The sequence below is a fragment of the Alternaria rosae genome (genome assembly GCF_020736505.1).
Source record: "Alternaria rosae strain MPI-PUGE-AT-0040 chromosome Unknown BKA58scaffold_4, whole genome shotgun sequence".
Lineage (NCBI taxonomy): Eukaryota > Fungi > Ascomycota > Dothideomycetes > Pleosporales > Pleosporaceae > Alternaria > Alternaria rosae.
This window is the reverse complement of record NW_025763573.1, coordinates 2,183,487-2,205,452: the sequence shown is the minus strand read 5'-3', so window position 1 is coordinate 2,205,452 and position 21,966 is coordinate 2,183,487. Positions and strand designations below refer to the sequence as shown.

The 21,966-nt window shown below is 52.3% G+C and overlaps 11 protein-coding genes across 11 annotated transcripts; 8 read left to right on the top strand and 3 right to left on the bottom strand.

Moving 5' to 3' along the window:
- Positions 1-53: 53 nt before the first annotated feature.
- On the top strand, positions 54-665 carry BKA58DRAFT_410892 (small nuclear ribonucleoprotein Sm D1; the record flags this gene model as incomplete). Its single annotated transcript, XM_046172255.1, has 3 exons — positions 54-67; positions 119-168; positions 334-665. The coding sequence occupies 3 exons, from the start codon at positions 54-56 to the stop codon at positions 663-665; spliced, it is 396 nt and encodes a 131-aa protein (XP_046026564.1).
- A 183-nt stretch (positions 666-848) lies between these two features.
- Positions 849-2,748, bottom strand: BKA58DRAFT_157932 (taurine catabolism dioxygenase-like protein TauD). The gene is made up of 3 exons (XM_046164906.1): positions 1,716-2,748; positions 1,460-1,638; positions 849-1,396 (listed from the first exon to the last, which is right to left on the bottom strand). Exons 1-3 carry the CDS (start codon positions 2,385-2,387, stop codon positions 1,033-1,035), a joined length of 1,215 nt encoding a protein of 404 aa, XP_046026563.1. The 5' UTR covers positions 2,388-2,748; the 3' UTR covers positions 849-1,032.
- On the bottom strand, positions 2,749-9,961 carry BKA58DRAFT_157931 (uncharacterized protein). The gene is made up of 2 exons (XM_046164905.1): positions 9,248-9,961; positions 2,749-9,197 (listed from the first exon to the last, which is right to left on the bottom strand). The coding sequence occupies exons 1-2, from the start codon at positions 9,856-9,858 to the stop codon at positions 3,110-3,112; spliced, it is 6,699 nt and encodes a 2,232-aa protein (XP_046026562.1). The 5' UTR covers positions 9,859-9,961; the 3' UTR covers positions 2,749-3,109.
- Positions 9,962-10,305: 344 nt separating this feature from the next.
- Positions 10,306-10,906, top strand: BKA58DRAFT_401143 (uncharacterized protein; the record flags this gene model as incomplete). Its single annotated transcript, XM_046171649.1, has 2 exons — positions 10,306-10,570; positions 10,629-10,906. 2 exons carry the CDS (start codon positions 10,306-10,308, stop codon positions 10,904-10,906), a joined length of 543 nt encoding a protein of 180 aa, XP_046026561.1.
- Positions 10,907-11,405: 499 nt separating this feature from the next.
- Positions 11,406-12,421, bottom strand: BKA58DRAFT_157864 (methyltransferase domain-containing protein). The gene has a single exon (XM_046164903.1). It carries the CDS (start codon positions 12,318-12,320, stop codon positions 11,556-11,558), a length of 765 nt encoding a protein of 254 aa, XP_046026560.1. The 5' UTR covers positions 12,321-12,421; the 3' UTR covers positions 11,406-11,555.
- Positions 12,422-12,484: 63 nt separating this feature from the next.
- Positions 12,485-13,035, top strand: BKA58DRAFT_401141 (acetate non-utilizing protein 9, mitochondrial precursor; the record flags this gene model as incomplete). Its single annotated transcript, XM_046171648.1, has 3 exons — positions 12,485-12,703; positions 12,764-12,863; positions 12,911-13,035. 3 exons carry the CDS (start codon positions 12,485-12,487, stop codon positions 13,033-13,035), a joined length of 444 nt encoding a protein of 147 aa, XP_046026559.1.
- A 375-nt stretch (positions 13,036-13,410) lies between these two features.
- BKA58DRAFT_401140 (uncharacterized protein) lies at positions 13,411-14,034 on the top strand (the record flags this gene model as incomplete). Its single annotated transcript, XM_046171647.1, has 1 exon — positions 13,411-14,034. One exon carries the CDS (start codon positions 13,411-13,413, stop codon positions 14,032-14,034), a length of 624 nt encoding a protein of 207 aa, XP_046026558.1.
- Positions 14,035-14,336: 302 nt separating this feature from the next.
- On the top strand, positions 14,337-15,677 carry BKA58DRAFT_383201 (uncharacterized protein). Its single transcript, XM_046170159.1, has 2 exons — positions 14,337-14,647; positions 14,708-15,677. Exons 1-2 carry the CDS (start codon positions 14,574-14,576, stop codon positions 15,489-15,491), a joined length of 858 nt encoding a protein of 285 aa, XP_046026557.1. The 5' UTR covers positions 14,337-14,573; the 3' UTR covers positions 15,492-15,677.
- Positions 15,678-16,168: 491 nt separating this feature from the next.
- BKA58DRAFT_312902 (uncharacterized protein) lies at positions 16,169-17,931 on the top strand (the record flags this gene model as incomplete). The annotated part of the gene is made up of 4 exons (XM_046167408.1): positions 16,169-16,531; positions 16,580-17,052; positions 17,102-17,219; positions 17,272-17,931. The coding sequence occupies 4 exons, from the start codon at positions 16,169-16,171 to the stop codon at positions 17,929-17,931; spliced, it is 1,614 nt and encodes a 537-aa protein (XP_046026556.1).
- A 1,162-nt stretch (positions 17,932-19,093) lies between these two features.
- On the top strand, positions 19,094-20,369 carry BKA58DRAFT_157761 (60S ribosomal protein L12). The gene is made up of 4 exons (XM_046164902.1): positions 19,094-19,190; positions 19,347-19,463; positions 19,522-19,884; positions 19,934-20,369. Exons 1-4 carry the CDS (start codon positions 19,187-19,189, stop codon positions 19,945-19,947), a joined length of 498 nt encoding a protein of 165 aa, XP_046026555.1. The 5' UTR covers positions 19,094-19,186; the 3' UTR covers positions 19,948-20,369.
- BKA58DRAFT_157757 (nucleotide-diphospho-sugar transferase) lies at positions 20,192-21,858 on the top strand. Its single transcript, XM_046164901.1, has 2 exons — positions 20,192-20,862; positions 20,938-21,858. Exons 1-2 carry the CDS (start codon positions 20,442-20,444, stop codon positions 21,738-21,740), a joined length of 1,224 nt encoding a protein of 407 aa, XP_046026554.1. The 5' UTR covers positions 20,192-20,441; the 3' UTR covers positions 21,741-21,858.
- Positions 21,859-21,966: the final 108 nt, after the last annotated feature.

Sequence of the window (21,966 nt, the reverse complement as noted above, 5' to 3'; positions counted from 1 at the left end):
ACCCATACAACTACTCCGAGCTATACTACTGCCCAGGTCGAAAAGCAGCAATCATGAAGCTCGTCAGGTAGGTTAGCCCTCGACTTTTGCGAGACTTGCAACTAACGGCTTCGCGCAGGTTTCTTATGAAGTGCCAGAATGAGACGGTCACAGTCGAGCTCAAGAATGGTCAGTAAAGCTCATATTCCTTTCTATGTTCTGTTCTCAGCGCGTTGTTGTCTGGCGACAGCAGCTCTGTTGCGAGCGCGTCTTCTCCAGGGTTGCGCAAGCTCGCTTTTACATGGAAACATTCCTCCAGCTACTTCTTGGACGCACGATCTAACCTCACCATAGGCACTATCGTAAACGGCACAATCACCTCCGTCTCACCGCTCATGAACGTCGCGCTCCGAGCCGTCAAGTACACGCCCAAGTCTCGCGACACCGTAGCCCTCGACACAATGACCGTCCGCGGTTCCACAATCCGTTACATCATCCTCCCTGATTCATTACCGCTCGACACACTTCTCATCGACGACGCGCCCAAGCCCAAGAACAAGGCAAGGAAAGAGGTCGGTGGTGGTGACCGCGGTGGAAGGGGCGGTGGCCGCGGAGGAGGCCGTGGACGTGGTGGAGGTGGTCGCGGAAGAGGCGGCGGTGGCAGGGGACGTGGACGGGGTTTCTAGGTGCAGAATAAGACGAAAGAGATTGAAGGCCAAAAAGATCACCCGCAGATGCGCATCACGGCGTCACAAAACGGCTGGGGATTGCGCTATGAAATTTGGAAGATTGAGATTATGGGTTACTGCACACAAGACACCAAAGTTTGACGCGCAGTAGGATCACTGTTGGATTAGCTGCACGTGCAGGAACAGTCCAACATGCGTGGCGTCCAAACACAAGGATTGGTGCAAAAGTCGCGCCTCGAGAGAAGAATGATACCACATTGAATCGCAACACTTTACGGTCTTCTGCGAATCTCCGATTTTCTTTGCTATACAAGCGTTCGCAGGCTACTTACAAAGCTAGATAAGAATCGCCTGCGATAATCGACTACTCTGCGTCATACGGTGCAACGGGTGCCGTATCGTTGACCTGAATCCCACCCCTCTTCTTCTCCTTACTATCGTGGAAGGGCAACTTCCATCCACCCTCTCCCTCCGGCGTACTCAACCACAACCTCATCAAGTGCCTCCTTGGCGCTGGTGGCGCGTAGTCTTTGTACGCTGTTCTGGCGTGGAATATATGGTTGTTGGACAGGAACTGGATATCGCCCACGTCCAGGATCATGTGCAGCGCATGCTTTTGGCAAGTCTCCTCGAGAATGGTAATGGCGCGTTCTTGGGCGTCGGAAAGAGCGGGGATAAGACCTGCGTCCGAGAAGCGGGTCAAGGAACGGACAAAGTAAGGGTCGAATCTGTTGACGCTTCTGTCAGTCTGCAGTTCTGCGGACTCTATGGTTCTTTAGGGTATTGCTTACTTGCTATAGACCCTTGGGTTCTCTCCCGTCTCCAGGTAGAACACGGCGGTTTTGATCCATTCCTTTTGTCCCGTGCTTGTCTCGCCTTTGCGGTCAAAGTACCAGATGGGTTGGGTAAGCAGTTCAGCGACGTCAGGATGGTGTTTTTGGAGATCATTCCATACTTGATGGCTACTGACCTGTACACGCGACAAGTCAGTAAAACCGCATACCTTTGAAGAGATATTGCAAAAAAGGGAAATCGCATCAAACTCACGAGATCAGACTCCCCACCCTCCAACGCCTTAGCCACACACAACAACCCTACCAGATCCGCGTCATCGGCATGGAAGAACTGCCTCGCATTCGTCCGATAAATCCGCACTTTATCGATTGCCGTAGCATCTTCACCCAGATCCTTCACGTGTCCGAGCACATGTCCCCGACTATTCTGGCTCACAAAGTAACCCAGATACGTTCCCAGACCCATATACGCAACAGCAGATTTCTGGTTTCCCCACTGCTCAACGGGCATACCTTTGAAGAGAATGAATCCCTTGCCATCGACCAATTCTTTCCGCAACGGCTCAAGGAATTTGGAGAAGTTGGGTAGTGGGAAGAGATCTTTTGTAATGCCTGTCAAGGGTGTTCCAGAGGCGATGAAGGCATCGGCTGCTTCGCTCATCTCGCGCACTTCGTCGGCTGAGAAGATGTGTGTCCAGCGTTCGGGGTTGGATGCGTAGTCTGTTTTGCTCCATGCTGTCGGGCCAGCGATTTCTTTGGGGAAGGCGGAGTATGGTTGTAAGAAGGAGTAGATGGGCTCGTGTTGGCCCGAGGTACGTATTCCATCTGGGAAGATGGACTTTGGTGCTTTCTTTGTGGTTGTAGTGGTTGGATCGGAAAGGGTGTGTGGCGCACCAGGTGCGGGAGAGGTGAGTGCTGGCGCCATTCTGGTGAAGTCTCCCTCGAACCAATTGGACAGCAGGAGCTTGGTCTTCAAAGGGACAAAAGCGACGATGAGGAGCTGTGTATGTGTTTCTCTCGAATTCCTCGAATTCCTCGAATGGATGTGGTCAAGAGCGTTACACAAAAGCCGTTGCAACCACGTAAAAGAAAGATTGATTTGTCTATATATACTTTCATTTTCATCGATCCCTGCCTTCCTTAGCCTCGTCTCCCCCTCATCCCCTCATTCTGATGTTATCGCATCATATCTGAATCCATGTTGTTGTTTGCGATATTTAGCCCCGAATGGCGTGCTCGCACGGCATTCTAGGACCAAGTTGACGCAAGCCCCGCTCCTACCTCCCATGTCTACAACGTAATCCTTTCTTGGCCTTTTGCGTCCGGATCGCTGCTCATCACTGTTGATCAGGAAATGGCAGTGAGCAAGGGTCGTTGTTTTATGAGCTGATAAGATTGTTACAAGGATTGGTTGATGTATGTACGTCGGGATAAACAAGACGCGAAGTGGGCGAATGGACGACGTTCACCCCACTTAGTCGCTGCAAACGCCTCTAAATGCTACAGGGCAGGAAAAGCCCGGGAAATCGATATCAAAACCCATGCGGAGTAAGACCGAGGACGCCGCGCGCCCCGATTCCGCACACATGCCCAAGACCAGAACGCCGTACCGATCGATCGCCATCATACCGCAAAAGTACTTGCCCTTTAGAAACTCTCCAGGCATTCCTCGACAACGGCCTCCAGCATACCCAATGTATAGAATCTTGCAACATTGCCATACACATTCATTTTCCTCTTGATCTCCTGTTTGTTTTTCGTAGCTACCCATTCGCCTGCGCAAGCACAGTGTTCCATAAAGTCATTGCTGCGTAGCCTCTTGCACTTGCCGCACTTCAGATCTTGCGTACACCACTCGAGTACCATCTTCTGCACTTCACCGACGAGTTGCTCTTCGATGCGTCGCTTGTCGTAGGTTGACTCGCAGTTGTCGCATTTCCATTTGGGAAGGACGGGAGCGGCATCGCTGTCGGGAAGAATGACCGGGAGGAGAGAAGAGTCTCGGCAGAGGTCCAGGTCGCGCGAAGATGTACAATCATCACAGATAACGCCTCGAACGACGAGGGCGGCACTGGGGTTGGTGAAGCTGGCTTCCGCGCTGAACTCTCGAATGTCGAAGAGGTTCAGCAACTCCTTTCGCAGCGCACGCGCTTCGAGCGAGATGGCACGATCCAGGCTCAACACTTGCATGATGCTCTTGACTAGTTGCAAGACCGGATTCGTGAGCTTGAGATGCGAGCCCGGAAGTTCGGGGAAGACGTAGTCGGATGCGAAGAGTGGGTCCAAGACCTCTGCGTGTTGCTTCTTGGCGAAAACATTCATCTGCTTCGACAGAGGTCTAGTGAACTGCTTAGGTAGAATCTGCGTTTGCTCGTTGGGATCGACAGTCAGTGGTCGGAGCGGGATCTGTGTAACCCTGGGTGTCGAGCCATCCTCCATGATACCAGGGCGTTTCCGGGCGTGCATGAGTTCGATGAACTCAACGACCCAATCGTTGAAGGTAGGCTGGAACTTTGGCGGCAAGAATTGCGCAAGCTGCCAACACATGATGTTTTCAACTGGCTGTGTCTCATCATCGGTGACTTCGTTGCATCCTTTGCCTCCGTAGTTAAACTCGTCATACCAGACCAAGTAGTCCCAGTATTCTTTGATCTCAAGCTCCATGAATTGGAAGAGCGGTTTCGACTTGATGGTCTTGATGATGTATTGACTGTATGCATAAGCGTTGCCCACTTCAGCTTTGGTCGTCTGGAGAAGCAGGCGGTTCGGGCTAGCAAATACGATGTGCGAACCGACACGCTTGAAATCCGTCATGAGTTGCTGTAGCGTCTTCTTCGACATCATCTGAACATAGTAGTGCAGTGCACGGTCGTAGAGGAACGATCCCGGACTACTGACCCAGCGGACGAGATGTTGGACCATGACATCGGCCATACTAAAGCCGTGTCCAGCTTGAACAGCTTCCACCCACCATGCCTTCACCATCTCTCGGAGGACGGTGATACCGGCGCCTGCAAAAGCGTTGTCTGAAACAATGACGTGGGAGCCATCGTTCGTAGAATCGTAAGACGGGTTAAACGAAACAGAGTCTGCACCCTCAAGTTCGTTGACCAGAGACGACGACAGGATGGTGTTGATAGCAAGATTACGAAGGTTGATATCGATGCACACTGACGAGTATGTGCCTGGGTTGTTTACTGATGGCATGTCCACCGTCTCCAGGGGCCCAAGAATATCGTCCTTCTCATACCCAGCATGATCTGGCTTCGCCTGACCAGACCACCAGAGTATCACTCGTTCCTTCTGCAAGCGTCGTGCATATGCAATGTCGATTAGGAAACGTGGGTCGTTGCTCTCAAGGTTGCAGAGCGGGACGTTTCCATAGCGAGCAAGCTCCAGCAGATGAGCAACCCAGGACCCAAGATCAAGATAGTGGCCTACTAGTCGCCTGGCAATGAACGCCTGCCAGCCGAGTGGTGGTAGTTGCTTGTCAGTCTCATCAGGGTGAAGCGGTAAGATGGGCAATTCCTTAAGGATAGGAATGTCGTGGGAGAGAAGAGCCTGGTTTGGCGACTGCATGACCACAATCATGGGCCCGCTTTCGTCTGCCTTCATCTTTTTGACAATGTCCCCGACCTCAAGAAGGGCTTTTCGCTTTGTAGTCACCATCGTTGTCTTGAAATGAATGTCATCCTGGTACTCGATCATAGTCTGCCACGGTTCGCCATTGCTGTCTTCCATCCGACGTTGCAGGGCATCTCGGTAGATACGGTCGACGTTAGGCATACCCTGAGAATCCTTGGATTTGTTCTGGATGACAATATGCGCCTCATTCTTCGATGTTGAGAAGGTGCCGTAGATGTTGCGGTCTCCACTGCTGACGTGATAGAGGTATAGATAGTTGAAGGGTGCCTCAGCCAAGTATGGCTCTTTGGTCGGCACCTTTCGCAGAGCCGACAGATCGAAACCTTGTTCAAGACCCTTTCCGAGCACGCCCTTCTGCGACTCGTCGAATGTGCAGGTGCTACCCAGCTCAAGTATGGCTCGTATATTCAATGGCACATGCTTCTCGTATACGCCTTCGACACTGGAGTGGTTAAACAGTGCTGAAATGCTGTTTGCTTCCTGGACGTAAGTCTCTTCCGACATCTGGAGCTTGAAAAGGTGGATCGATGGGTGCCCGTTTGGCAGAGAGTGGTTAACGACCTTCTCCACAGAGCACCCACTGATTGAGACATCTGGAAGATCTTCACTCCTCAGGTTCAGATACAATTGTCGAGGCACGATGATCTTGAGGGCGTGTATCTTCTTGTCGATCAAAACGAAAGCTCTGACCTCGCCTGGCGTCTCCGTCGGTCGTAACTGAACAAGCTGCCATGTACTGATGTACAAAGATTGAGCCTGGTTCCTAAAAAAGCTACCGATCGCATCGGACGCATCTACAGCCTTTTCTCCGAACAATTGTCGTCTGCGCTTCCGTGCCTCTCGCTGAATCTTCCACTTCTGTTTCTGGTACATCAACCATCGGGAATAGTCTTCATCAATGCTCGGCATGACTTTGGGAAGTGCGGCGTACGGGTCGACAATGGGTACTGCAGGTTCGGGCTCCTTGCGCTTCGCCACCATCTTGGTGACTATTCCCTTCTTCATCTGGGATTGATTCTGTGTTAGCTTTGCAGAGCCGAAGTCTTCGAAATCCCCAGACAACTTGTTGTTCGCAACGTTGGCGTCGCCGTTGGCCAGCACCTTCTTGCTGAACATATCCGTCATCTTCGTCTGCTGGAGCTTGTCCTCCTTCTGACGGATCCTGCGGTCAAGCCAGTCAGGATGCGGCACCCTGGGAACGGGGTTTCGGACTTTCTGGTATGCTGCGGGGATGGTAATGAGCTTTTGGATGACAGACGCCAGACGTTCGCGGTAATAATCCCAGTCCAGTATAGATCGAAGGTCCATCTCTCCAGGATCGTCTCGCAACCACTTCCTCAAGAAGTACCTTTTGACCGTCTCCTCTGCAGAGAAGATCGCCAAAGGGACGGCACGTTCAGTGACGGGCGCGTTCCTGGGAGTCTTGGAGATGATGTACTTGCAGTTTAGACCCTTGTCTTTCACCATCTGTTCGCCCAAAAACTCAGCAAGACGTTTGGCAGTTGTGATAGCAGTTGACTTTTGCGCTCCATATTCCTCCAACGTCTTCGTCATACTCTTGTTCTCGACAATAAGATCGATGAGCTCTTCATCTGCCAGTGTCGCACCACGAGTGTCCAGAATATCGAGCCATCGGTTGGCGACCTTCGCGACGGCTCCATACGTTTCCTCCAGCGTTGTACCTTCCAAAAAGAACTTGAAGATCTGAGCCTGGAAATTCTTGATGAGCTTCAGCTCACCACGACGCTTCACCTCGAAACCCTTAAGTTCCGCCAAGCTACCGTCATGGTTGAACACAGCATAACGCTTCTTCAAGTTCTTGTCCTCTTCCTTCGATGTCGGCAAGATCATGGCCTTATACGGCCCATCGACCTCGAAGAAGATGGAGTTGTCGCTATGCTTCTCGTATCGGAAGGTTTCTGGATCTACCAATGTCTCGTACTGGTGATTGGTGTACTGCGCGTGGACCAAGTGGTTCAACATCGTGCAAGGATACGAGATCGTCAACTTCTTACCATTGCTGAGTTTGAAAGCGAAGTTCTCTGGAAAGGTCGCTGGTAGAATAGCCCAGATACCATCGGTGTCCAGCTCTAGGGGTCGTCCAATGCGCTCCACTAGTGAGCGGGCCAACTGGATAATGCGAGCACCAGTCAAGCAAGTTACACCAGCCATCTCGAGGGAGTACCAACGGGATCCTTTTCGCATCACGTAACCGTAAAAGGAGTTGAGAATGACCTTGTGGGCCAACTGCATAGAGTCAAATAGAACAATCATCTTCTTTGCATCTTCAATCTCAGTGGCAGGAGCGCCGGCTGCCTTGAGTGCCTCCGTCTTGCCCTTCCAGACCTTCTGCTTGCCCTTGAAATCGTAACGTCGGTCACGGAAGCCGCTGACGGTATCGACGTAGAATGGATTCTCACGCTGACAGATGATGGCCTCGCGCTCGATTGTCGTAGCATCGTGAACCTTGTGGTAGATCTTCTTGGAGTAATCGGTCAGACGCTTCCGGATTAGAGTAGCCTGTTCCTCTTCCGACAGTTCTTGGAAGGTTCGTTTTGGCGAATTGGGGAATCTTCCAGGGAATTGCTCGTTTTCCAAAGCGTTTCGGACCATGTTGTATTCGTCGCGTTTTGCTGGTAGGTACTCACCCCTCCAAGCCCATGGCATTCTGCGATCGCACGTCTTTCCTGGCCGGTTGAAGTCGCAAGCCGCGCAATTTGACTCGTCAATCATGGAATCAGGTTGTAAACGATTAGTTGTCATGATGTTCGGATACATAGATGCAACGTCCAAATGATAGATGAGGGGTCGCTCGTTACGATTCGGTGTGTTTTTGAGCTGCATAAGCTTCTCAACGATCTCGGCTTTGATCTCATCGTAGTTGACGACGTCTTCCATTTTCTTCTTTTCTTCAACCTCGATGCTAAACTTCAGCGCTGCATCGAGATCGTGGAGCAATTCGTCGATAGCCGTAGGATCGACAGCGAAATTGTATGCGATGTCGCTTCGGAAAACGCCAGCTTCCAGCGCTTCGACGTGACCTCCGACATAGGTTTCGGACTCCAGAAGATGACCTTCCCAGAAAGCTTCCTTCGGTGCCTGGTGCTTGTTTGGTAGTACAATGCCCTTCTGGTATGCCTGCACCATCAAAAGCATCTCGCAGAGGGTACCTGTACCCTTGCGTAGGGCGTCGTCTGGTCCGAGTGGAAGGATCTTGCACAAAGCGAAGATGAACGGATGTACATACTTCATGTATAAGTAATAGGTCGCCACAGCGTCGGAGACGGAGTACTCTGCAAGCGTCTGGGGCCGTTCGGCGGCATACGGTGTCATGAGTTCCGGATCGAGCTCGTCGGGGTCGTATCCAAGCTTAGCCATGGTAACAGCCTTCAGACCACGACTTCCTTGGGGTAGGTAACTGTCTCGACTGACCCAAGAAAAGGCATCCATATGCGCGCAATAGTCTGACTGGTAAATGTCCTCACTATTCTTCCTGAACCCAATCTCTTGATACATGTCGATGCCTTGTACGCTAGCTCTTGCTTCGACGAATGGCCAATCGAAGAAGTCTCCGTTGTATGTGACCATGACTGTTGGCTTAGCTTCCTTGATGTGTTCAAAGAAACGTTCCAAAACCGCCTTCTCGTCCGGTTCATTGAAGATCATGAACGGACCCTGGTATTCCGGTTTTGGTGTATACTCAAAGTCTGAAATATCTTCTGATACGATCTCACGGTTGGTGATGAGGAATCCCTGACCGTCAATCATGTACGATATCATCATGATCTGGTCGATAGCAGCGTCGGGAAACTTCAGCGGGAGCTTCGTTGTTTCGATATCGTAGGCCATAACGACGGGATCCGCTGGTGTCAGGCGGTCCTCTATGCACTTGATGCTTATTACGCCATGCTTAGCCTCGACAGTGTACCAGTTTCCGATCCGAACGTCCTTGTCGATAGCCACTCGTACGTGGTAGGGAACATCGTATTCCCGAATGTCTAAAATGAAATCGCTGGCGTCAACGGTGGTCGTAAATCGTTTCTCGTATTCGTACTCGTCGTTATCAAAAAAGTCAAATGCGCCATTGCCACTGTACACGTGTTAGCCATTGTCCACGCGGAGGGAACGAACCGGACTCACTTTGCAACCTCAGCATATGTATCCATCGCATTGACGTTCTTCTTGTTCTTCTCTACCACTGGTGCGACCGCTTTCCTGACAGCTAAGAGGTCGTTCACGTTGGCGAATGTGAGTTGTAAGAACTTTCTCCGGTATCCTGTCAGATGGTTTGGCATGCTCAGATCCTCCTTCTCGACTGTCTTGATTGACTTTATCAAGCCCTCGTACGACTTCTTGCAGTATTCTTCCACGTCTTGTTCCCTGCCTTTCTTGATCGCCAGCAAGAAGTATGGGTCGTATTCGAGCGTCGCTTTGAATGTGTCGCCTTCGTCGCCAATGAAGTAGAAGTCTACGCCGGCTCTGCCACCTGGTACATCATCGTCTTCTATTGTTGTCGAATGCATGTTGACGAGCCATCCCACTTTCTTCTTGCCCGAGTCGAAGCGTGCGAAGCCCATAGTCTCATCGATGCGGTGGGCGAGGCGCGTGGATTCGAGTTTTTCGTTCTGCGAGGTGCCCTCGCCACTGCGTAGTGACGAGGCATCGACCGTCTTGGGTTTCCGTGGGCCGTAGGATGTGTTGCCCAACTTGCCCACCCGGCGGAAGGGCTGACCTGCGCGTCGTGGCGCCATGGTGTGTGATGGCAGAAGGTAAATGGGTATTAAATGCTAAGTATGCAGGTCAGGGTATCATTGGGACAGAGAAAGAGCGAAAAGACGGGGTATCGACAATTGGCGGTGGGAGTGTCTTGTGGAGGGTCTCGCAGTTCTAAAGGGTGGATCGGCAAATGCTGAACGCGACGCGCGCGAGCGTGTTTTGCGCTTTCCCCATCTCGGCAAATTGATCTTGGTGTGGCTGAGCACAGCCACATCCTGTCCCCAATCTCGTGGGATCATACATGCTGGATATTTTCGGGCCTATTCCGCATCCTGAGAAAGTGAACCAACTACGACTCACCCTACCACAGTCGAAATACCAGCAACCACAAATACGAAACCTCTCCTCGAATCTCCAATAGAGACAACGCGCGCGAATATTACCTCCCCGCCGTCCTCGCATATCCCACGTATCACACCACCATGGCCGACGATACGCGGAATACCGTCGATTTGAATGCGCTGCCACCAAAGCCCCGCGCGCCAGCAAACACTATGCCCGGAGGCACAGCGCATACAGCAGGCGGAGAAAAGACTTCAGATGGCGGCCCCACATATATCGACGCAGTACGAAGTCTTGGGCCGGAATACTACTTGAACTTTCACAAGCGACCATGCGTACGAGACAGTCAATTGCAAGGACTAGCAGCTGGCTTTGCAGGAGGAAGTTTGGCCGCTATAATAGGGAGTACGTGACAAGACACCCCTAGATTGAACTGTAGGGCAATGCACTGACAGCACCATAGAGCCCGTCATCACATCCTCCAACTGGGCTGTAGCAACCTGGTGTGGCGTCTCCGTCGTTTCCTATCAAGTATGCCAGTACTACCGATCCAAGGAAAAGGCCGGCATAAAACAAGCACAAGAGCTCATGGAGAAGAAGCGTGCGACCATCGAAGCAAAGAAGGAGGCTCGGCGGAGGGCGAGGGAAGAGCAAGATCGACTGGAAATGGAGCGGAAAGCAGAAGAGGAGAGGAGAAAGAGCTGGAGTCATTGGTACCAGAAGAACGTCAAGTTCTGGTAGTGTTTTGCGAGAAGGAGCGCCGGGGAACAACTGGCCCTATGTACAATCATGTATAAGAATGTGTTGATATGTCCTGGTGTGACATGGAATCATGTGGTATGAATTATCTGACTACCTTTTGGCTCTGTTCGACCTTGACAACATATCGCGCAACAGCACTTCCGGGAGCTCGATTTCTTTATCAGCTGATATAGTCTTGCCTCAACTCCTAATCTCCAAATCGGTTCTGCTCTTCCACCAGCTGACCAGGATTGTTTCCACACCATATCTCTCGGTACTACAACGGCCAAAAGCAAAGCAACCACGGCAGCTTGGGCTGATTTCAGTGCTAAGCGTATCAAACCCGTAGCCTTTCAGAGGAAGCCAAACGCTTGGAATGACAAGCATGTCGTCACCGCCAAAGTATCGCTGCTAATCGCGAAGGCCTTTGACCTGGACGACGAAGAAGAAGACGTGCAGCCACCAAAGACTGCCGCTCTCGCTCCTCTACCTGACTGCAACAGAGGGATCAAGTCGGTTCTCTCCAAACACGCAAATCCTGGTTCAAAGCCAGCTCTGGTCAAGAGGGACGCAGCTCTCGGTAACGACGCTTGAACCCTCAATTGATTCGACTCCACTCACGTTCGTCACGACGGGCGAAGCTTCGCGCTCATTCCATGTCTCTCCATATCCTTACGATTACCAACTTTTCCCAGCCCGCCTTCTTTCCGCTCGATCCCACCGTTTCCGCCATCCAGCCCGAACCCCAGTTTCTTATGCGCTGTTTGACTGCTTCCGGCTTATTCTGCGCACACAATAGCACGTACGCGACACCTCGATCCGAGCTTAGTAATTCTGGCAACTGCTCCAACATCCTATCCGTTACCACCATGCCATCTTCACCTCCGGCGTACGACAGCTCTAGGAGGTACGAGTCTTGTTCGAATGATGTCGCTGTCTTTCCTTCCGGCACGGCGTTGAACTTGTCATGGCTCGTCAGGTCGGGTAGCTCAGCTGGTACATATGGCGGGTTGAATATGAAGACGTCGACAGAATGCGGCCGGATAGCACTTGCTAAGTCGCCGTTCACGACATCGATGAAGACCGAGCGTCTAATCTCCCGTTCTTTGATGGCATCGCGAACCGTTTGGGCAGCAGCTTTACAGGCGAAGCTATTGATATCAACCCCGATTGTCAGCACATCGTGACGACCGAATATGGTGCGTGCATTCGCAGCGACGAAGGCCAATACGACGCCTGACCCTACGCCCACCTCAAGCACCAATGGCGGGGTCGTGGGAGCATCGCCAAATCTGTCTTTCAGGTATGCTGTTTCGGACGCAGAAGAGAGCGTATCGAGTAACAAATACGAGTCTTCGGCTGGTTCGTACACGCGATCGAAACAGACGTGGGATGTGGATGGGGTTGGCAACATAGTTGCGATTTTGTTTCGAGATCGGAGGTGTCGGTGTGGGCCAATTGGAGTGGAAGGAGCACCCTAGTTTAAAGTAGAGCCGAGGCTGAGGTCATCACTTCTTGAATGCATCACCGTTCCTCTGTCGCAATATTTTGAATCTTCATCCGAATTTTCGTGCCAGTATGAGAGCCTACACGCGATTGCTAGCTACAGCAACAGATGCAGGCGCATCTAGGCCCTTTAGGCCAGCGCCTGCTGCCTTATTGCCGCCAATACCGCTTTACCGTCGCCTGCTACGCTCACATAGGAAAAGGCTGGGCGTGGAAGAGCGACTACTTGGTGACATGTACGTCAAGGCCGAATTCAGAGCGCACAGGGACATCGACAACCCCGTGCAAATAGTGAGTTGCAATCAATCCAGGGTAGTGGCTTCGTAACGTCACAGTTTCTGACATGAACAGATCGGGTTTTTATCAGAATGGCAAACATATTGTCAAATGCTCGAAGGGGATTCATGGAAGGAAGCCAAGATGGACAAAGCAAAGATTGACAAGATGAGCGGTAGGTCTATCATCTAGTGTAAACGTTGCGTGCTGATTGGATCACAGATCAACAAATCGGTCAGCTGTACGAGCTCATGCAACAGATCAAAAACCAGGCTCAGGAGGACGCCGATGCCGAAGAAAAGCGTGTGGTTGACTTGCTTGACAAGAAGGATCCCAAAGAAAAGTGATCGCGCCACGCGTGAATCACAACCTGGAATTCAATAACGATCAAGGGGCAAACGTGGCAGACTTCACTCCCAACGATGAATGCGTAAACACGACAAGCTTCGATGCTTCACATCGCACTCCAGGATGTACTATATATATCAGCAATATCAGATCAGTCTCCAATATCCTCTACGCCCACGTCTGTCGTTCCATGATCGCACTCCTTCAAAGAGTCTTCGCTTCACGGTTTGAAGCCCTCCTCAGCCCATCGCAACTATCAACACCCTTTCTTGGCCTAATCATATCCTACTGAGAGTGGTACACTATCGGCACTCGACCTGTGTCGTCTGACTACCCGAGACCTACACCTTGTGCAACTTCTCTATCCGTGCGACATGTGCGGCTGCACCCTATACGACTCACCAACATGTGGTCATTCCTGGATCTCCATGAGCCAACCTTGCGGCTTTCTTTCTGATCTCCTCAATTGCCCCAACCGCCAAACCTATCAGACACTAATTGCACCACCATACACCTGTCCTGTTTGCAACGGCGGATTTGCAGATCGAGAGACAATTGAGATGGTTCAGGGACCTTGGGGTTGTAATCAGATGCTTCGAAATTACGTTGGCGGCAACTACGCGATCCCGGGTCAGTGGGGCAGCGCACCATTCATGTCTGGTGGGTGGGGAAGCCCAGCGATCACTCCTGGACCCATGTCTGGTGCTTTGATTCCCATGAATCAGGGCTTTACCTATGATCACCGCCTCATTGGCCCCTATGGCCCTCAAAGCATGATATCGCATGCTCCGATGATCACGAACGGACCGATGATGGGCGGTTCAGCGATGGTTATGCATGAACCAACGATGTACGACAACGGATTTGGTGCCTACGACGATGGCTATGCCAGCGACTACAATGGATATTACGATAACAGGCGAAAGAAGAGGAGGCGTAAGAGCCATTACAAGTACAAGTATACAGACAAGCCTGCGACCAACTGTACGGTTATGTAGATTGTTGGGTTGCTAAGGTGTATGAGATATTGCAGTGGGGCTCTGTGTATACAGGACACTGCATTTGTTTTATAACTTGGGCATGGATAACGTGGTGGCTTGGAATTGAAGCACGTCTTTGAGATAGTTCGCTGGACGGCTAGGTGAGGAGGCGATAGTGAAGCAACCACTGCCCTGGTAGCGAATCAGCGGCTCGGTAAATTTTAGGGCAAGAAGACCCTGCGTCAAAAAACGCCTAGCCAACGGCCAGAGGGCCCAAGAATGAGGCGGCGAGACTATCTCGAGTTGACTCAAGTCAGGACAAATTACATATCTAAGCTGGCTGTCGATCGCGTGAAGACATCTAATTTGTTACAAGAAGGCGTGATCAGCACCTTTGCCCTTGCTTTATTCGAAGGGCTACCAGTCTGTCGGCTACGTCATTCGTCACGGGGCCCGGGCTCCTTGTAACCAGACTTCCTAAAACATTACCGTACTTCTCCTGAGCCATCCACCACTCACAGAACATAGCAAGAACCAATCCAGACCACACATATACAATGGCAACCAACGCGCCCACCTTGATCAACCTGCCGCCGCCGCCATCTGGCGACGAGACGCCTGGTGATGCTCCGTAAGGCACATGCGCTTGGTGGGGTTCATTGAAATAGTCGGACTGACGCTGTATACACAGAGGTACCCCGAACTCGGTCACCACGACCATGTCTGAGCTCTCGACCGTCGCCATCAAGGATGGACATCGCGGTCACTTCCCTCACCACCGGAACCCTGCTGAAGCTGAGCGTGCCGACCGCATCTCGCGCCTGGCCGGTCTGGAGCGCGTTGCAGTCTCGGGCCGCACTCCCCAAGGACTCAATCCAGGCAGCGCTGCCAATCCACCACCAGGCTACTTTGACGCAAACAATCAGCCGCAGCTCTTCCGCGAGCGCAGCACGGTTGGTAGTGCCAGCGCAACCGGATCCGTTGGCGGTCGCACGACGTGGGCAAGTGGCAGCGATGTCTACGAGCCGGACCGCATGAGCGAGGACCAGGACATGGACACATCAAGCATGGGAGGCTTCAGTGACGAAGCCGCCTCTCTAGTTGGCTTCGGCGAGGGTGCGCGCACACCAGCTCGGCAGCATAGTCAACTCGGCAGCCCTGCTGTTGGAAAGGCAAGCGCTCTGCCGGGCTACTTGCGAGAACAGACGCCGACCAGTCCAATGTCAGGTGTCAGCGTGCCTGTCAGTTCTGGATCGACGCAGACCATGTCCAGCACGGAGCAACAGAAGAAGGAAGCACGCATGATGAACGGCATGACCTACGATGACAACATCGTCGATACGGCGAGCCATGCACCCCCCGCCAGTGGCCGCGATGGAGACTCTACTTCAGGAGACGCCATTCGTGAGCGCATGGCGCAGCGCAAAGCTGATCAAGATGCTGGCATGGACTATGAGCACCAAAAGGACACTTAGGGAAATGTTTCTTGTTTCACTCGAGTCATGCTTTGAGGCGGGCGTTGGGCAAAACCTGATCGAATCACGGAAGACCATTCCTTGACGTTCAGGATGTTAGTATGGGCGGAAATCAATCAGCCTGAGGGCTGCGTACCAGAGTGTTTTTTTTTTAAATGAATGCAATGCTTTTATGATTGACCACCGCTTAGACCTTTGGACCCCTTGAGCCATTGGCGTGCTTCCCCGGTTTCTATACTTCAGTATGACGTCGAGCACGCGATTGAATGGCTTGGAGCGCCCGTCCGCCGCCGTCACTTGCGGACGCGTCTGTAACCCCGCAAGGCTGTGTCCATCGATGCGCAATCATGGCCGACACGGTTGATAGCAATGGTATGCAGCGAATCACACCCCGCATTTTGGCTGCAGCTTGCGGCCCAAGTGCCCTGGCCAGGCAGGAGACGATCTTCTGGGCTCTGCATCTGCAGGCAAGCCCTCCCCACCTCATTCCACTTCACATGCCGCAAACACAGTCCAGCCCAACTTGAAGCTGCAAGCCGCGCGACTGCTCGTCTCCTTGCGACAAGACCATTCAGAGCATCTAGCCATCACGCGTATACAAGTACATACCCACCCACGCGTTCCGATAAACACTTTGTGTGGAGCCCCGCATACCCCAAAACATAGCCGCCGTCACCATGGCAGACCACGACAACACGGAGGCTATTGACGTCAAGGACACTTCCCTCAGCAGCTCCGTGTCTTCCATCGGCCGCACGCCTCCTACTGCGCTCAAATTGGGCTCCAGTCCCAGCCCGGCGTCGTCACACCGTTCGAGCTTCGCGGAGCACATGCGAGGAACGCCCACATCACCACGCGCGTCACGGCAGCCTTCGCTGACACAGCAGGCGCTGCAAGACCTCCTCAACAACCCACCAACCAAGGGCGGTGATCCAAAGTTCCAGGGACGCGATTGGAAGACTGTCAGACTTGGAGAGATTGTCGATCCTGACCTGGTGAGGTTCGTCGAGTACGATACCAGCGTTGAGGATGCAACGAGCGTGGGTTATATGCAGCTATCTCCATGCGCATGGGGCTAATTTGCATAGATACTAGTCAAACATGGCGCCCCCAATGTTGTCCTCCTGCGCGAAGACGCGAACACACGGCATGCGACCGGGACCTTCGACTATAGCGACCTGAACGCGTACCTCCTCCTCGTAGTCGGCCTCGCGCACCCCGAAGAAGGCGACATCGCCTCGTTTGATGAGCTTGCACAGAAAGGAAGAGAAGGAAAGCCCATACCGCTCAAAGACGTAAAAGAGGTGGGTGGCAGGAAGGAGCCGTTGATTACTCTCGATGAGACAACGGATCTGTCCAAGGCCATGGAAGTCTTCGGAAGCGGTGTACACAGAGTGTTAGTCGCAGAAGAAGGCACATCGAACGTCAAAGGCATACTTACCCAGCTGAGATTGGTGCAATTCTTCTGGGAGAACCGATCGAGCTTCCCAGGTGTGAACCAGCTGTACCCACAACTGATCAAAGACCTGAATCTTGGGTCCAAGACGGTTCTCGCCATCAAGTAAGTATAGCGCAGGTTCGGAGAAAACACGAAGCTGACCGGATATCAGTGGAGATAAGCCTCTTGCGGCGGCTCTGGAGCTCATGAACAACGAAGGCGTGTCGTCACTCCCAGTTTTGGACGCGCAAAACAACGTCATCGGCAACATATCGCATGTGGATGTTCGGGTAAGTCTCCTTTGTCCAGTTTCATACTCCGCGGCTAACGGCTGGTGCATAGCTTTTGACTAAATCCACATCTCTCCCACTGCTTCGCTCATCCTGCATTCACTTCATATCCGTCATCTTGTCCGAACGGGGTGTGAATGACGGCAAAGACTCCTTCCCCGTCTTCCACGTCAACCCATTCAGTACCCTCGCACACACTGTAGCCAAGCTAGTCGCAACCCGCTCGCACCGCATGTGGGTCGTGGATGCGCCGTCTCCGGCCTCGTCAGGGCCATCGACTCCAGCGATAACACCTGCGATTGTTGTTCCTCCTTCGCCAATCACACCACTACCAGGGATGGCCGGCCCAACACCCGTCAATTCCACTGCGCCGACCCACCTTGCTAGCACCGGAGCGGTTGCCCCAGCTATTTCTGCGTCAGCAATCTCTGCTATGCCAGGTGCCAGCTTATCTGGTAGACTAAGTGGCGTCATCAGTCTTACGGATATCCTGAATCTGTTCGCAAGAGCAAGCGGGCTCAATCCCCATGATCCAGACGAAGCGCGGCGTGCTAGGCGCAGGTCGAGCTCCAGTAGCATGAGGCAGAGCATGGATAGCTCAAGGAGCGAAAGTGTGTCGGCTATCGCTGGAAGAAGGAGCAGCGTGAGTGAGAGGGAAAAGAACGCTCCCGCAGCTCAGGGATTGGGCATCTCCAGAGGACGAGGTGCGTGATGTTTGCTGAGGAAAGAGTTATTCTCTGGGGGAAATCACTATTGAGGCATTTCGGACATAGCTATTGCTCTATGGTATTGATAGGCGTCATCAGCGAGTTGTCATTTCAGGTGGTTATAGAGTAGATATTGCCGGATTTTTGTATGGCACACCTTTCCCTCAATCGGTACCATCATAGGCTTACAGAAGTTGCGTGCTTGCGCGCGTGAGAAACAAAATAAAAATAGTGTATCAAGGCAACTCAGCATGTCCCCTTGCATCATCCAACTTTCCTGAATAAGAGACCGTCGTGTATGGCAGACGGGGGGAGAGGCCATTTGAGGGTTACTGCATTGACATCAGGGAAAGACTTAGTAGCGTCGGGCTTTAACTCTCCCTGAACACATTCAGGCGCTGGTGTTTCATCGTCCTTCTTCTTCGAAGTACTCTTCTCATTTCCGCCTGGGGGCTATTCCAGGGTCATTAAATGTTTCCACAAAGTATCAAATCGTTTTGGAGCATACATACAGAAAATTCAATTTGATCTCTCATGCGAAGTGCCTTCTCGCAGCGTCTGTGTATATTCCTGTCGGGAGGCCGTAGCACCATGGTTTGTTGTGTTGTGCAATACTCCATGTTCAAGTTGGATATAGAGACAGTTTAGAGAGAGCAAGAAGGCGATGGGTCTTTAAAAAGAAGTCTGATACGAGATTCTTGTATTCGTGCATACTAATTACCAATGTGGTGAAGTACATGGTGTGTGTGCTGTCGTGCTGCTGTCGCTGTGCATGTGTTGCTGGCTGGTGGGCGTTTGGTATGTAAAGAGGTTGAGAGAAACGAATGATTAGTATCCGAATAAGGTCTTGTGACGGCAGAATCTAATCACGATGAGGACACCTTCACATTGTCACACTGTTCTGGCATCGTATTTGGCTTGATGTGAAGCGTGTGGGTTCCTGGTATGGATTTGTGATATCAAAGCAAGAGCAGAGCGATTGCATGGATTTGGGAGGGTTCTATCTATGCTTTTTGAAGGCCATCTTTCGTAGTGGTGGAACAGTCTGTGAAGCAGTGCGGCGTTGCCCGAGATGTCCGAGATGCATACAAAGATGCTATCGCCCATTGGGGAAGGCGCTGCCAAGGCTCGCTTCTCTCACAGGTCGACCAATATTGCTCCCCACCTCGAGAATCCGTCTCTCACGAACTTTCGAACCGACAAAATTAACGGCAGTCACTCTTTACAACCAGAACCGATTGACTACCTCAAGCACTAGCCATGCGTGAGTATCATCCTTCTGGTCGGCTCTTACGAAGATGCGCGAAGTTTTTGAGTGGCTAGGACACCCAATCGGGGGTGTTTCTTGACACTCAGAGAACTCAAACATCTTCAACAGCCAGGCTTTCCTAGAAATCGCCATGCGCTTACATCCTCAAAGCTCCCAAGTTCGATCCCTCCGAGGTGAAGGTCATTCACCTCCGTGCGACCGGTGGTGAAGTCGGTGCCTCATCCGCGCTCGCCCCCAAGATCGGTCCTCTTGGTCTCTCGCCCAAGAGTACGCAACGAACCCATCGACCAGCGCATATGCATGGAAATACTAATTCGATATGCAGAGGTCGGTGAAGATATCGCCAAGGCCACTGGTGACTGGAAGGGTCTCCGTGTCACCGTCAAGTTGACCATCCAAAACCGTCAAGCCGCCGTCTCCGTCGTTCCCTCCGCTTCCTCCCTCGTCATCAAGGCTCTCAAGGAGCCTCCCCGGGACCGCAAGAAGGAGAAGAACATCAAGCACACCAAGAGCGTTCCTCTCGATGAGATCATCAGCATTGCCCGCACCATGCGCTTCAAGTCCATGGCCAAGTCTCTGCAGGGTACCGTTCTTGAGATCCTCGGAACTGCCTTCAGCACTGGCTGCAAGGTCGACGGTCGCAGCCCCAAGGATGTCTCTGACGACATCAAGGCTGGCGAGATTGAGAGTATGTTATACCTGGCAACTTGCGAAAATCAATCGCTAACAGAGCGCAGTTCCTGAGGAGTAAGCGTTTGCACCAAGAAGTGTTTAACGATCACGATTGGAACGATACATGCCATAGAGGGTGCTACATAGCTGAATGAGGACAACGTCTCCCACCCAGAGTTACCCGTTCCGGGACCGGTGGAGTTTGCACAGCCGCGGCGTTTGGGATGTTTGATACCAGACTACAAAAAGTGACCCTGGCATACGACAATGATACAATGCATCTTGTCAAATCAAGAACGTCTTATGTCTGTCGTGATAACCCTCTCGAATACGCATATGCCATGTTCCTCCCTCTCTGACATATGCGCTTTTATTTTTTATACCTTGAAGGATCCAGTACGCACTCTGATGTATGAAAATGTCAATGCAGCAAGGCCGTCGTGCATCGCAACCTTGAAGTTCGGTGTTCCGCACTACATTTCCGCGACTCCGCGTCACCCGTCAGTTCCTGACACCTGAACAACCAACGCAACCGCTTCAACATGTCGGACGAACGTACACGTCAACCGTACAATGCGTCGGCGACAATCAGACGAGTTACCGCGATTCGTAGACGAAGCTAAATCTCCCTCGTTCCGCCTGCGACGCCGCCACGCGTACTACTTCCTCGGCTTCTTCTTTATCTGCTGGATCCTATATCCATCGCGCAAGACGACACCTCATACTGGAGATGCTATCAGGGTCAACTGGTCAAACTATGCCTACAGCGTGTACGCGACCGACAGCACCGAACTATGTCACGCCGTAATGGTCCTGGACGCGCTCGCTCGATTCGGTAGCAAAGCGGACCGCGTCCTCTTCTACCCGGAGCGTTGGGACACAAAAGTAGACAGCCCTCAGGACCGAGACAGTCAGCTGCTCAATTTGGCGCGCGATGAATACAAGGCAAAGCTTCATCCCATCAGGCTGCTTGAGGTGGCAGGCCGTACAGAAGGTATGCATTGCGCAAGTGCCTATTCGCCCGGCATATGAAGCGAGACTCTACAAGCACATGGCTAACCTTTCTTAGGTGACTGGGTATGGGACAAGACCGTCACGAAGCTCATGGCCTTTGGTCTAGAGTACTACGACCGCGTAATCGCTTTGGAGTCGCAGATCACGCTCCTCGACAATCTCGATGAGCTCTTCCTCCTCCCACAGACGCCGATAGCGATGGCACGGGCATATTGGACGGATAGCAAACCATGGCCATTGTCGACGACGCTCATGGTTGTCAAACCTAGCCTCGACGAGCTTGCGAAGTTCAAGAACCGCATGGAAGGGGGTGGTGATAGCATGTTGGTCGAGATGCACAGATATGACATGGAGGTTCTCAACGAACGCTTCGAGGAGAGCGCGCTAGTACTTCCACATCGACCTTACGCCCTTCGTACGGCAGAGTTCAGGCGCCACAATCATTCCGAGTATCTAGGCAGCGCTGATGAGACATGGAACGCTGAGAAGGTCTATAAGGAGGGGAAGATCATCCACTTCAGCGACCTGCCGCTGCCTCCCCCGTCAGTCATGTGGTCAGAAGAGGCGTTGAAGGAGATGCAGCCCGATTGTGGCGGCAGTCCTGAAGCAACCTGCGCTGAAAGACGGATATGGAAAGGCTTATATGAAGATTTCAGAAAGAGGCGAAAGGACGTTTGCAAGCTGCTCAGTGTGCCAGCACCGGACTGGACCAAGATCAAAAGCGAGCATCATCACGAGGTTGTGACTGGGTTTGGTAGTATTGCGCCGATAGGTGAGGCTGCGTCTGTGTCTGGTTCTGGTTCTGGTTCTGGTTCTACTTCTACTTATGCTCCTGGTGCACCTTCAAGTGAGAAATAGCTAGTCATTAATCTCCGCAAATCCGTGTACCTGCATCTTGACCAACATTTGGCTCTCGCTTGCGGCCCGATTGTAGTGTTCGCCAGCCCATGCCGAGGAAAATCTGAAACTGATGAGCAAACGGCGTAGACGGCACGGTTATGCAATACCATGCGGATAGGTGTGGTAGCGTCATCTTCGAGGAGACCGTAGCAGTGCCGCCAGCCGTGGCTGTCGCATCAGGGCG